Below are 14,625 nucleotides of genomic sequence, written 5' to 3'. Positions count from 1 at the left end.
CCCACCCTCTGGAACGAACTTCCCCCAGGACTTCATCAACTTCCTGACATCCGAACCTTTCGCCGCGAGCTTAAAACACATCTATTCATCTGCGCAGGACTGGACTAGATTTTAAATTTAAATTGGTTTTAATGGGTTTTATTTTATTATGTATATTGTTATTTTTAATTATTTGGCTATTTGGAATAAGTTTTTTAATTGATGTTTTATTTTGTATTTATATGTATTTTTATTTGCCTGTGAACCGCCCTAAGTCCCTAGGGAGATAGGGCGGTATAAAAATATGAAAAATAAATAAATAAAAATAAAATAAAATAAATAAAGGTCGTAAAAGGGGGGGCCAAAACTCACTTAACAAATGTCTCACTTAGCAACAGAAATCTGGGGCTCAATTGTGGTCAAGGACTACCTGTACTGTAAAGGTGCTAGTCGTTCCTGACTCTAGGGGGCGGTGCTCATCTCCGTTTCAAAACCAAAGAGCCAGCGCTGTCCAAAGACGTATCCTTGGCCATGGGGATGGCATGACTCAACGCCAAAGGCACACGGAACGCTGTGACCTTCCCACCAAAGGTGGCCCCTATTTTTTCTACTTGCCTTTTTTACCTGCTTTCGAACTGCTAGGTTGCTAGAAGCTTGGACAAGGAACGGGAGCTCACCCTCGTTACACGGCACTAGGGATTCGAACCGCTGAATTGCTGACCTTTTGATCAACGTCTTAGCCACTAAGCCACCGCGTCCCTTGCCTGTACTTTACATATTCTTATTTACAGTTTTTTTAAGCTTGGTTGAGTTCAAGAAGGATGCGAATGAACCAGGCAAGTTCATGCCCAATTCACTGAACCCACCTGGTTCCTTCTTCTCCAAAGCAGTACCTAAACAAATAGTTTATTCCAATTTGTCTAACGTGATGTCTGAAGTGACATTTCCAGCTTATTATCACCTGGATGAGCTACAACTGGAAAACAATAGAAATAACACACAAGTTCCTATCCTATGTTCTTACAGTGGGAAGATATCTAGTGGGAAGATATCTTACAGTGGGAAGATAGACTAGCCTAAGTGTGTTTTAATTAATTTATTTATAATTTTAAATTTTAAAGGGTTTTATATCGGTCTATGACCGTTTTAGTTAATTAGGCCTATTAAATATTTCGTTTTAAATTTGTGATTTATACTTTGTATATTCTGTGTTTTAATATGGCTGTGAACAGCCCTGAGTCCTTCGGGAGAAGGGCGGTACAGAAATTAAATTATAAATAAAATAAAAATAAATAAATAAAAATAAACTACCCACCCAAGCTCCGTTTGGACAGTATGATGAAGAAACCACACAAAAGAAGCGAGTCCAATTTTTTAGCCGTGTGCAAACAACTGGAGGACATGAGCAAAAATGAGGAAGTAACCACAATAGATGCCTATGAAGATTCTCAGTCATCCAGGTCGTGGTTATTCCACTTTTGGAACTGGACTTTCTGGTTTTTCTTTGAAGACGTTTCGCTTCTCATCCAAGAAGCTTCTTCAGTTTCCCCATCATCCAGCCAGAACTGAAGAAGCTTCTTAGATGAGAAGCAAAACGTCTTCAAAGAAAAACCAGAAAGTCGAAGTTGCTTATCATTATTTTAGGTAGTAAAACCTCATTATTCAGGTTAAATTGCCGTGTTACGGGTTTTGGGTTGCAGTTTGGGCACTCGGTCTCTAAAAGGTTCGCCATCACTGGGATAGATCATCCACATCATGCCATATTGGCAAGATTAATATTGTACTATTATTATTATTATTATTATTATTATTATTATTATTATTATTATTATTATTATTATTATTATTATTATTATTATTATTATTATTATTATTTGTTAAATTTTTATACCGCCCTTCTCCCAAAGGACTCAGGGCGGTGTACAGCCAAAGAATAAAACACAAAATATATACAATTAAAAACAACAGTTAAAACATAGCAGATTATAAAAGGCTGATAATTAAAATTAAAATTTTAAATTTTAAAATTCATAAAACCCCAATTAAAATTCAACACTATTATGCCAGTCCCGCTTGAATGAATAGATGTGTTTTGAGCTCCCGACGGAAGGTCCGAAGATCAGGCACTTGACGTAGGCCAGGGGGGAGTTCGTTCCAGAGCGTCACTGCCCCCACAGAGAAGGCCCTACTCCTGGGGGCCGCCAGCCGACACTGTTTGGCGGACGGCACCCTGAGGAGACCCTCTCTGTGAGAGCGTACAGGTCGGTGGGAGGCAAAGGGTAACAGCAGGCGGTCTCGTAAGTACCCAGGTCCTAAGCCATGGAGCGCTTTAAAGATGGTAACCAAAATCTTGAAGCGCACCCGAAAAACCACAGGAAGCCAGTGCAGACTGCGGAGTAGTGGTGTTACATGGGAGCCATGAACGGCTCCCGTTACTACTCGCGCAGCCTCATTCTGGACTAACTGTAGCCTCCGGGTGCACCTCAAGGGCAGCCCCATGTACTATTAGTCAAACAGTTCTTGAAAAAGAGTTCTTTTTTAAAAAAGGGGAATTTCGACATTGGCCAACAACTCTGTTAGGATACTGATCTAAACCCAAGATTAACGTTGTGGAAATAATTAGTATTTTTTTATCTACATGTTATTGTTTGCTTTCCATTCAGGCTAAATTATCCTGGAAAGGGAACATCAAATAACATAAACTTTTCCACAAACAGATATATCAAGTTCTATGAAAAATAAACCATAGTATTGTATGTAAGACAGCAGGAGCATTTCAGCTCCCTTGGCCCTACTTTGACACTTGGTCAAAGTGCTTTTGGATATATATATTTAAAAAAAAAAAAAGTTTATGAAGGATGAAAATGTTAGTACGTTTACTTAGCGTGCGAGTCCGATATAGAGGAATTCATTTGCTTAAAAAGTAGTCAACACTTAAGGAGCTGGCAGAAACTTGCATTTTCTTTAAAAAAAATGTTTTGCATTTGTTAAGATCAAAATTGGGGGGTGGGATCAAAATAGAACTTCCTACAAGCTAAACAGGCAGACACTGTGAAGGAAAACCAGACACTGTTTGTATATGAAGTATGCGCACCAAGAAAGCAGATGCCACACTTTTTAATATTTGAAGTGACTCAAATCCAAGCTGGATCCTCTCCAGAGAAAAAAAGGAAACAGCGTGGAAATGCCACTAGGCCTCTACTTTCCACAGAAGGAAAAGAAAAAAAAAAGATATCATAAACATCTTCGGAACTGCCGGGAAAACACACACAGGACAACTTAAGGAAAGGGATAAGACATATATAAGAAGCATCTACAAATAAGGATTCCAAAGTAGACTTAGAATAGAATAAACTGAATTGGAAGGGACCTTGGAGGTCTTCTAGCCCAACCCACTGCCCAGGCAGGAAACCCTATACCACTTCAGACAAAAGGCTGTCCAATCTCTTCTTCAAAACTTCCAGTGTTGGAGCATTCACAACTTCTTGTCGAAGGCGACGGAGTTCCAAGTTTTCTAAGCCTAGGATTTCAAGTCTGGTGGGATAAGGTATTTTATTGTTTTCAGAGGAATGGAGAACTCTTCTTGTAAAGTATTTCTGGACACGTTCAATTGTATTGATGTCAGAGATGTGGTGAGGGTTCCAAACAGGCGAGCTGTATTCTAGAATTGGTCTAGCAAATGTTTTATATGCTCTGGTTAGTAGTGTGGTGTTTTTGGAAAAGAAGCTACGCAAGATTAGGTTTACAACTCTTAGAGCTTTTTTTGCTATGTAGTTGCAGTGGGCTTTGGCACTTAGATCATTTGACATGAAAACTCCAAGGTCTTTAACGGGATGGGGGTCGTCTGTAAGGTAATGTCCATCTAGTATGTACTTAGTGTTTGGGTTCTTTTTTCCTATATATAAGACTGAGCATTTGCTGGTTGAAATTTGGAGCTGCCAATTTTTAGACCAAGCGGTTAGATGGTCAAGGTCGTTTTGAATGATAGGTAAGTCCACCTATATATATATATATGTAGGTCTTTGGTTGGACTATATATATATATAGTCCAACCCCCTACTTAGGCAGGAAACCCTACACCACTTCAGACAAATGGTTATCCAACATCTTCTTAAAAACATCCAGTGTTGGAGCATTCACAACTTCTGGAGGCAAGTTGTTCCGTTGGTTAATTGATCTCACTGTCAGGAAACTTAAGATTTATCTTCCTTTGTACAGGTAGTCCTTGACTTACAACCGTTCATTTAGTAACCGTTGCAACGGCACTGAAGATGCAATTTACAACAGGTAGTCCTCAACCTTACAACCGAGGTAGCATCCCCCGTGGTCACATGATCAGAATTTGGCACCCGGGATCTATGTACAATGGCTGCAACATTCTGGGATCAGGGGATCCCCATTTATGAACTACCCAGCCAGATTCAGGTAAGCAAAATAAATGGGGAAAGCCAGATTTGCTTAAAGAGGCATGGTTGACTTAACAAGTGATTTGCTTAACAACCAAGGCAAAAAAAAAAGGTTGTAAAATTGGGTGGAGTCACTTAACTGCCTTGCTCCACGACAGAAATACTGGTGTCAGTTGCGGTCGTATGTCGAGGACTACCTACACGCTTTTGAAGTTCCGTTTCTATTGCTAGCACAGGAAATGCAGAGATATGCTTATAGTTGTAATTCAGCAATATCTGGACAGCTCCGGGTTGCCAATTTTTGATCTAAAGTCACCAATAGAACTAGAAACTTGTTGCTTGATCAGTTTTGCAGTTTAAGGCCTAGACTTTACAAGTTAATTTCACAAACTATTCTGTTGAGAGCCAAACATAAAGATATCTGTCTCTACTTCCTCTCCGAAAGCGTTTGTTATAGTCCCACTTCGTGGTAGAAGAATCGTTGTATTTTATCACCTTGCACACTTACTACTTGGGTAATTGTTTTTTCCCCACAGAGCATAATTTATGGATCTAATCCTACTTATTTGGAGGTTCATGCACACTGGGAAAATCTATCAGTTTAGGCTGGAACAGAGGGGGGGGAGGGAGAGAGATGATAAATCATAATCGATAGAAGATAGATAGATAGATAGATAGATAGATAGATAGATAGATAGATAGATAGATAGATAGATAGATAGATAGATAGAAGGTAGATATAGATAGACAGAGATGATAGATAGAAGATAGCAATAGCACTTACTTATATTCATAGTGCTTTTACAGCCCTTTAGAGTAAACTTTAAAGTAAACTTTAGAGTTTAGACTTTAAACTTTAGAGTTTAAAGTTTAAACTCTAAATTTAAACTGAGTCCTCATTTTACCCACCTCGGAAGGATGGAAGGCTAAGTCAACTTTGAGCCTGGTGAGATTTGAACTGCTGAACTGCAGCTACAGTCAGCTGAAGTAGCCTGCAGTACTGCACTCTAACCACTGCACCACCTCTGCTCCATCTATCTATCCAAGATAGATAGATAGATAGATAGATAGATAGATAGATAGATAGATAGATAGATAGATAGATAGATAGACAGACAGACAGACAGACAGATAGATAATGAATGGTATAGAAGGATGGATGGATGGATGGATGGATGGATGGATGGATGGATGGATGGATGGATGGATGGACAGAGAGAGATGATGATGTGAGAAAGAGAGGGAGGGAAGGAGGGATGGACAGACAGATCTAGATAAACTGGAGTGAGAAAGATATATATTTGGCTGAACATATAACCTACTCTATGAATTTTTCATATCCTGGGTGAGCGCATTTTGTTCCAATTAAAACATGTTACCGTCAAGAAGACAGCCAGATGACAATTACAATTCAACAGCTATTGTTACTGTCTCTGTCCAAATGCTATTAAACTTGATTTAATTTCCTTAAAACATTTTCTGTATCGCCAATAAGTGGAATCATGGTCTCATCTGGAAACAGCTGTGTGAGTTGCTATGGCGACCCGAGGGAAAAGTTCACAAAACTGATAACAAAAGCCTTCTAAGTTTTAAAGAAGAAGATCTCCGCAAAACTAGACAAAACAAACTGTAAGACGTCAGGCAGGATAGACAGTAACTTTAGCACTTTAATATAACTCTGTCTGCCAAAAAAAATTCTCCAAGACGCTTATGTATATTAAACAGAGAAGTGAAATGTACGTGACTATATTTCTTTTATTAGCTAGCTTTCACAAGTCATCATAAAATGTGAAATGTAATAAAAGAATAAATTTCATTTTTTCCTTGCAGTATGTGACTGGGTTCGGCCCATTTTCAATCTCTCTTGTGCTCCATTCTCCCCTCAGACCAGATCTGACATCAGTTTTCAGAGAATTCTCCTACTAATGGCCAAAGACAGGTAGATATAAATATATTTTCAACCATTCATTAGGTTGGAAAGAATTTAAAAAAAAAACGGGCTGAAGATTCATGAATTTAATCAACCTTGAGAGTTTGGGGCAAAATTTCACTCGTGTGAGTTTACAGTCTCGTGTACAAACATTGAAATGTCGTGAGATTGTGTGATCTTGAGATTATGTACTTTGAAAGGAAAAAAAATGTTATTTTTTTAAAAAATGGAGGCTCTAGCTCAGGGGTGCCAAACTCGCGTTGTCATGATAAGTGTCATGTGATGTATCGGGACTTTTTCTCCCTTTGCTAAACCAGGCGGGGCCGTGGCCAGCGAGTGACCATATAAGCATGGTATAAATTTTATACAGCCAAACCATAGCATAGTCTCAATGTAGGAAATGACCAAGCTGAACTTGAGGGAGAGGTCAAACATGTCATCAGTCATGAGTCCCGTCGCACCCACAAGAGTTCTACATCCAACCCTCCTTGAATTCCATTAACCCGTATTCAACGCCAATTTGCTTTGACTTTTAGTAGTTCAGATTCTCGTAGACAGTTTAAGCGAATCTTTATACCCTTTCAACTCCCAGGATCTTCTGATTTCCCTGATGCTTGTCACTCAAGACTCCGAAAACCATTACACCGAATCACTTCAAAACATCACACCTGCTGTAGATACGGAAATCTTGCCAAACTAAAGCGAGCACTTGCTTCATTCGAGATATTTCCCGAGAAGTTTTAAGGAGGAGCTATCTTCACCCTCTTCCGCCTAACCCGACTATCTAAAGCTTCACTGTCTCTTGGTCCTCTGGTACGCAGCCCCTCCCTCCCTCCCTCCCGTCCTCTTGGGAATCCAGACTACATTCCACTACACATGCAGTCTTCTAAAAACTTATTAAGCCTAATCCCCACCAGCGAACGTCAACAATTTAAAAGAACAAACCAAACATTTTAATGCATTTGCACCTCCTCTTAGTTGTAAATGGCTTTTCCCTATACTCCCAAGACACTTTAGATTTTTCCACTGTTTTAATCAGAAAATGGAAATCCCACCTACCTCGTTCACACTGAGGTCCCGTGAAACCATACGTGCAAGCACATCTGTTCGGTGCCACACACCTTCCTCCATTATGACATCCATTTTCACAGACAGCTGCAAGGGAAGCAAATAACAAAAGTCAACAAGGGAATACCGGAGCTTGGGTTTTTCACAATCAATATTCATCCACAGTATTTTATTTATTTTCAAGAGGATAAATGAAGGTTGAAGCTCAGAAGCCCTAATCAAGGTAAACTACTTGTAGAAACAAGCAATCCATTTCTTGCACGAATGAAGGCAAAGGGATATGTGTATCCCAGGACTATGTTGCAGGATCCACTCTGGGTCGGTCCTCATGGGGACCTTTCGTCTTCCGAGCTTTCAGGCTTGTGCTGGAGCCCATCTTCAGGGTACTTCTCTCTCTCTCTGACACACTCTGCTAGGAAGAAGTTCTCTGAAGATGGGCTCCAGCACAAGTCCAAAAGCTTGACAGACAAAACCTCTGGTCCAGGTGATGGGCCCAGAGTGGATCCTGCGATCAAACTCTACGTTCATAAACCCAAGAAGTTCAAAGCTTGTGTTTCTTTCTCCTGGCCAATGGATCTCTTGTCACTTTTGTTTGTCAAACTTGGATGTGGAACACAGCTTTGCCCTGTTTTGATCAAAATGTTTGATCTCGAGGTCTTTGCTCTTTGCCTCAGTGATCAACTCAATAGAGAGTTCAGAGAACCTACAGTAGTGGGCCAAAATTGTGGAATTCTGACAGCTGGCACCCTAATACCTCATCTTTCACCAACCAACGATGCCTGGAAACATAAATATCACCACCTAGACTTGGAACGTAGGATTTTTGCTTCTACAATCATGCACACTGTAGAAGACTTCGGGAAGATGCAATGGAAGCGAGACGTACGAACACCTTAAGGTAAAGGTAAATGTTCCCCTCACACATATACGTATGCTAGTCGTCTAAGGGGTGGTACTCATCTCCTTTTCAAAGCTGAAGAGCCAGCGCTGTCCAAAGATATCTCTGTGGTCATGTGACTGGCATGACTAAACGCCAGGCGCACGGAACGCTCTTACCTTCCCACCAAAGGTGGTCCCTATTTTTCTACTTGCATTTTTTACATGCTTCCGAACTGCTAGGTTGGCAGAAGCTGGGACAAGTCACAGGAACTCACCCCATTATGCAGCGCTAGGGATTTGAACCACTGAACTGCCAACCTTTCGATCAACAAGCTCAGCGTCTTAGCTACTGAGCCACCATGTCCCTTAATGTGAACACCTTACTTGACCGGAAATGACTAACTGCATCAAACCGCATAAAGTCATCTTCCAATACTTGGAGGATAAAATAAGATGTATTTATCTGTATACCGCCTTTATTATTTTTAACTCAAGTCAGCAAACATTCCTACTCCTTCTTCCTCCTATTTCCTCACAACAACAACGACCCTATGAGGTGAGGTGAGCTGAGGTGACTAGCCCAAGGTCATCCAGCTGGCTTACATGGCTAAGACGGGACTAGAACTCCTGATCTCCTGGTTTCTAGCCTGTTGCCTCAATCACTAGACCGAACTGACTCTCTTTACAATTTACTATGCTTTCCATAATAAGCCTGGCACAGATTTGCTTTTCGAACGCAAAGAGAACTGGATGGCGCCAACAGTTAGCGATGACAAATTTGTCACTAATCGGATATGAAATACTTAAAACTTTCCCATTACCTTTACGACACTAATACAAAAACGTCTACTGCAGTTAGTCTCAAGCGTTTGTCTGAGGCATATTCCAGCCAGCAAGAAATTTTCCTGGCATTTCTTGAAAAGTTACGAGTTCCTCTGAAAAATTAAGGGCAATCCACATGCAAATCCTGCCCTGATCTGGTGGCTGGCTTTTTATTTTTATTTTTTTCTATTTTAACTGCAGCCAAGATAGAAGTTCTTAGATGAGAATCTGGCAACCGAAACAAGAGTTGAAGAACTGTGTTTCCCAACTTTTACTGTACTCAAAATTCTTCCGTTCAGAATGGTGACATTTTTCGTCTGGATCTAATCTGGAATCTGCTTCACAGGGACTGGAGAAGGTTGTTCTCATGTTACTTGGGGTGTGTGGGTGTGTATCTGTGTTTGCTTGTGTGTGGAATGGAAGAGCAGCAACCATGGGGGTAATACCCCCATGAAGAGGTATTCTTGCTACTGTTGTTTTTGTGAGCTGGTGAACTTCCTCCATGAATGGTTAAACACAAATTCTCAATTGCTTCTGTATCATTTCGGCAGTGTAGCTCAATTCCAACTGAACGTTCTAATTACTTACGTTGTCCACAATGTGTCCCGGTGTATCCCTTTTGACATAGACAATGGTCATCACTGCACGTCCCACCGTTCATGCACCTGATGTTGCAGTGTTGCACTTGAAAAGAAAGACAGTCCGTTATTTATGGGTCTGTACAACATCTACACACAACAGACGCAATCAAGGTCTATGCTCAGTTCTGCAGATGACATCATAAAAGGCACAGGCAAAATACTACCCTTATCATCTCTGGAGAATGGAGTGGTGCGGTGGCCTAGAGGTGGAGCTCTTGCCTCGCAATCAGGAGGCTGTGAGTTCGATCCTAGGTAGAGGCAGATATTTCTCTCTCTGGGCACAATGAGACTATATCTACTGGAAAAAACTCCGCATTGGCGACAGGAAAGGCATCTGGCCATTAAAACACTCTGCTAGCATCATTCAGTTGCTCAGACTCCACCCCGCAAGGGATTATGGGGTCGTTAAAAGGTGATGATGATGATGATGATGATCGCCTTTGAAGAATACAGATTGTAGGGAAGATTGAGAAAACTGGCAGATGAAAACTGAAAAAAACTCACCCGTGAAATGTAGAGATAAACTTTTCAATATCAAAGGCGCATATGATTTTGAAAGAAAATATAATGCAAATATTAATGAAAAATATCGTGCTTTGCTGTTTACTGTATTTCAGTCAGAGGTGGGTTTCAGCAGGTTCTGACCTGTTCTGGAGAACCGGTAGCGGAAATTTTGAGTACTTCAGAGAACCGGTAGTAAAAATTCTGACTGGCCCCGCCCCCTTCTATTCTCTGCCTCCCAAGTCCCAGCTGATTGGGAGGAAATGGGGATTTTGCAGTAACCTTCCCCTGCCACGCCCACCAAGCCACACCCACCAAGCCATGCCACGCCCACCAAGCCACACCCACAAAACCGGTAGTAAAAAAATTTGAAACCCACCACTGATTTCAATGCCACTAGCTGGTTGCCAATATGGAGAATCTAGCCACCTAGCAAAATTGGAAAGCACAGTTGGCCAGGTGGCTAGTAAACTAGAAAATGACACCTGGTTGTTGTCAGTGCTTAGGGGAAGGAAGAAATCTTGCAATTTAATTCTCTATTTGTTCTACAAGCAGATGCCAAATAAAGCAGATGCAGAATGTAACGATTGGAAAAGAATTCCAATATAAAAGTAACCTTCAAAAGGACACGGCCATGATATTGTAATTTCTAAACCACACCGCATAACCACACAGCATTAACCCTTGGTATGTTTAAGTATCTTCCAAACTATGATTTAAGACAGGGGTCTCCAACCTTGGTCCCTTTAAGACTTGTGGACTTCAACTCCCAGAGTCCCACAGCCAGCAAAGCTCAGCAAAGCAAAGCTGGCTGAGGGACTCTGGGAGTTGAAGTCCACATGTCTTAAAGGGACCAAGGTTGGAGACCCCTGATTTTAGACACAATTTAGGATCAAAGCATGGCAAATATATTGAGATTAACTGAAAACGATTTGCTCCTTATTGCTTATCTCAGCTTTCCCCTGGGAAACTCAGTCAAGTATGCGTAAGGGCCTTTCCTAATCTTAATCTTTCACAATAATAATTTTATAAGGTAAATTAGATTAAATAAAAATATCTGGTTTGGTTCTGCAACCCAACAAGAAAGACACAGACTTCAGAGGATAAGTAGAACTGCAGAAAAAACAATGGCTACCAACCAGCCTTCCATTGAGGATCTGTATACTGCACAAATCAAAAAGTGGGCTGTGAAAATATTTACAGACCCCTCGCATCCGGGACATAAACTGTTTCAACTCCTACCCTCAAAACAATGCTATAGAGCACTGCACACCAGAACAACTAGACACAAGAACAGTTTTTTCCCAAACGCCATCACTCTGCTAAACAAATAATTCCCTCAACACTGTCAAACTGTTTACTAAATCTGCACTACTATTAATCTTCTCATTGTTCCCAACACCCATCTCCTTCCACTTATGACTGTATGACTGTAACTTTGTTGCTTGTATCCTTACGATTTATATTATTGTTTCCTGATTGCTTATTGCTTATGACTATCATTAAGTGTTGTACCTTATGATTCTTGAATGTATTTTTTCTTTTATGTAGCTGAGAGCATATGCACCAAAGACAAATTCCTTGTGTGTCCAATCACGCTTGGCCAATAAAAAATTCTATTCTATTCTATTCTATTCTATTCTATTCTATTCTATTCTATTCTATTCTATTCTATTCTATTCTATGGAAGGGTGGAACTTGACTTTGAACCTGCGAAAAGCAATACTTGGGACTTTATGGCAGGAGTGTCCAATCTTGGCAACTGAACAACCTGTGGACTTCAAGTCCCAGAATTCCACAGCCAGCCATGTGGGAGTTAAAAGTCCACAGGTCTTAAAGTTGCCAACGCTGGACATCTCCGATTTACGGAGTGTCTTTGCAGAGAAAAAGAGAGAAACCCACACCAACCTATTCATTCACAGCATGCTAAAAGAAGATTCTCACCTTATGCTAAGATTGGTCATAAGGTAAAGGTTCCCCTCACACATATATGCTAGTGGTTCATGACTCTAGGGGGCGGTGCTCATCTCCATTTCAAAGCCAAGGAGCCAGCGCTGTCAGAAGACATCTCCTTGGTTACGTGGCTGGCATGACTAAACGCCAAAGGTGCACGAAATGCTGTTACCTTCCCACCAAAGGTGGACCCTGTTTTTCTACTTGCATTTTTTACGTGCTTTCGATCTGTTACGTTGGCAGAAGCTGGGACAAGTAACGGGAGCTCCCCCCGTTACGCGGCAGCACTAGGGATTCGAACTGCTGAATTGCCGACCTTTCGATCGACAAGCTCAGCGTCGTAGCCACTGAGCCACTGCGTTCCTAAGGTCAGTCATAGCATGATATAAACCCAGCCATTGTGAAATCTAGAAACCTGGACATATAAATCAATGGGACCTCAGGCCAAACTTTTCTCTTCCGTGCATTTACGTATAGGTTTGGTTTTTTCCCCTTCTTAATGGCACCAATAGATTTTATGTTGCTACATCAAGAAGCTTCAAAGGAGCTACTCTGGATCCAAACCACAAGCCCAAAAGCAGATTAAACATGTCCATTTTCTATTTGTTCTGATCCCAGCGATTAGAAGCCCACCCAGAAGTTGCTATCTTCATTACTGAAAAATCGCCCTTTTTTTAATATTAAGCTACATATCATTCCACTTTGGTTCTTAATAAGATTTAATTTTAGCTAGGGAAAAAAAACCCCACAACCTTAAGAATAATTAGCTGGCAGATACCATCTATTCCATCCTAAACTGATCAGGGGCAGCGGGAGTGATGGCCATAGCTTGAAAAATGGTTCAATTAAGCTTTATAGCATTGTAGGAAAAGAGGCCTGATTAGAAAACACATAGGAAATGATATCATCTGTCAGGCAGGGTAGAAACCTAAAACCACAAAACTGATTTCAATTAGAGCAGAGCGTGCCAAAAGCTAACTTCCATTCCCACATAATTATCAAAAAAAGCCACTTAAATATTTCCAAATACGTTTAGCAGCAGCTTCAATACAGAGTCATAGATTCGTCTATAGTCTGTGTCAGAGGTGAGTATTCAGCAGGTTCTGATCAGTTCTGGAGAACCGGTAGCGGAAATTTTGAGTAGTTCGGAGAACCGGTAGTAAAAATTCTGACTGGTCCCACTCCATCTATTCTCTGCCTCCCAAGTCCCAGCTGATCCAGAGGAAATGGGGATTTTGCAGTATCCTTCCCCTGGAATGGGAAAGGAATGGAGATTGTACAGTATCCTTCCCCTGAAGTGGGGAGGGAATGGAGATTTTACAGTATCCTTCCCCTGGAATGGGGAAGGAATGGAGATTGTACAGTATCCTTCCCCTGAAGTGGGGAGGGAATGGAGATTTTACAGTATCCTTCCCCTGGAATGGGGAGGGAATGGAGATTGTACAGTATCCTTCCCCTGGAATGGGGAGGGAATGGAGATTGTACAGTATCCTTCCCCTGCCACGCTCACCAAGACACGCCCACCAAACCACGCCACGCCACGCCCGCCAAGCCACACCCACAGAACCGTAGTAAAAAAATTTGAAATCCACCACTGTCTGTGTATAGGTAGTCCTCAGCTTACAACCGTTCGTTCAGTGAATGTTCAAAGTTACAACACTGTCACAACCGTTTTGAATTTACAATAGTACCTGAAAACTGACTTGTGAGCGTTTTTCACACTTAGGACTGTTGCAGAATCCCCAAGGTCCCATGGTCAAAATTCAGAGGCTCAGCAACTGCCTCATATTTATGACGGCCGCAGTGCCTTGCGATCACGTGATCTCCTTCTGTAACCTCCCGACGAGCGAAGTCGATGGGGAAGCCAGATTCACTTAAACAGCCGTGTTACGAACTTCACAACTGCAGTGATTCACTTAACAACTAGGGCAAGAAAGGTCGTAAAATGGGGCAAAACTCACTTAACAACTGTCTCGCTTAGGGACAGAAAGTTTGAACTCAGTTGTGTTTGTAAGTTGAGCACTACCTGTACATATATGTGAATAGCTAAAATGTTTTCCAGAGAGAAAGTTCGGAGTTTACTTGATCTTTCCAAAGTGAGTAAGACTTCTGATCACATCCTTATTTATTTATTTTATTTATTTATTTGATTTTTATACCGCCCTTCTCCCGAAGGACTCAGGGCGGTGTACAGGCAAGATAAAGCAACACAATGTACAAATTAAAATACCATTTAAAAAACTTATTTAAATTAGCCTAAAAATTAAAAATTTCCATACTAAAAACCCCGTTTAAAAATTGATAAAAGATAAAATTCAATTTAAGACAGCCCCGCGCAAATAAAAAGATGAGTCTTCAGTTCGCGACGAAATGTCCGAAGGTCAGGTATTTGGCGTAAACCCGGGGGAAGTTCGTTCCAGAGTGCGGGAGCCCCCACAGAGAAGGC

The 14,625-nt window shown here is 41.1% G+C and overlaps 1 protein-coding gene across 1 annotated transcript in view; it reads right to left on the bottom strand.

Moving 5' to 3' along the window:
- LOC131184524 (fibrillin-1) overlaps positions 1 to 9,822 on the bottom strand; it is a 180,210-nt gene extending 170,388 nt beyond the window's left edge. The window contains exons 1-2 of the mRNA XM_058155915.1: positions 9,673 to 9,822; positions 7,375 to 7,470 (exon numbers count right to left, since the gene is read on the bottom strand). Of these exons, the coding sequence (XP_058011898.1) occupies positions 7,375 to 7,470; positions 9,673 to 9,745 (169 nt within the window). The 5' untranslated portion in view covers positions 9,746 to 9,822. The remainder of the gene's footprint in view (positions 1 to 7,374; positions 7,471 to 9,672) is intronic.
- Positions 9,823 to 14,625: the final 4,803 nt, after the last annotated feature.

This window comes from Ahaetulla prasina, chromosome 13 (assembly GCF_028640845.1).
Source record: "Ahaetulla prasina isolate Xishuangbanna chromosome 13, ASM2864084v1, whole genome shotgun sequence".
NCBI lineage: Eukaryota > Metazoa > Chordata > Lepidosauria > Squamata > Colubridae > Ahaetulla > Ahaetulla prasina.
This window is presented reverse-complemented; position numbering and strand designations above follow the sequence as displayed.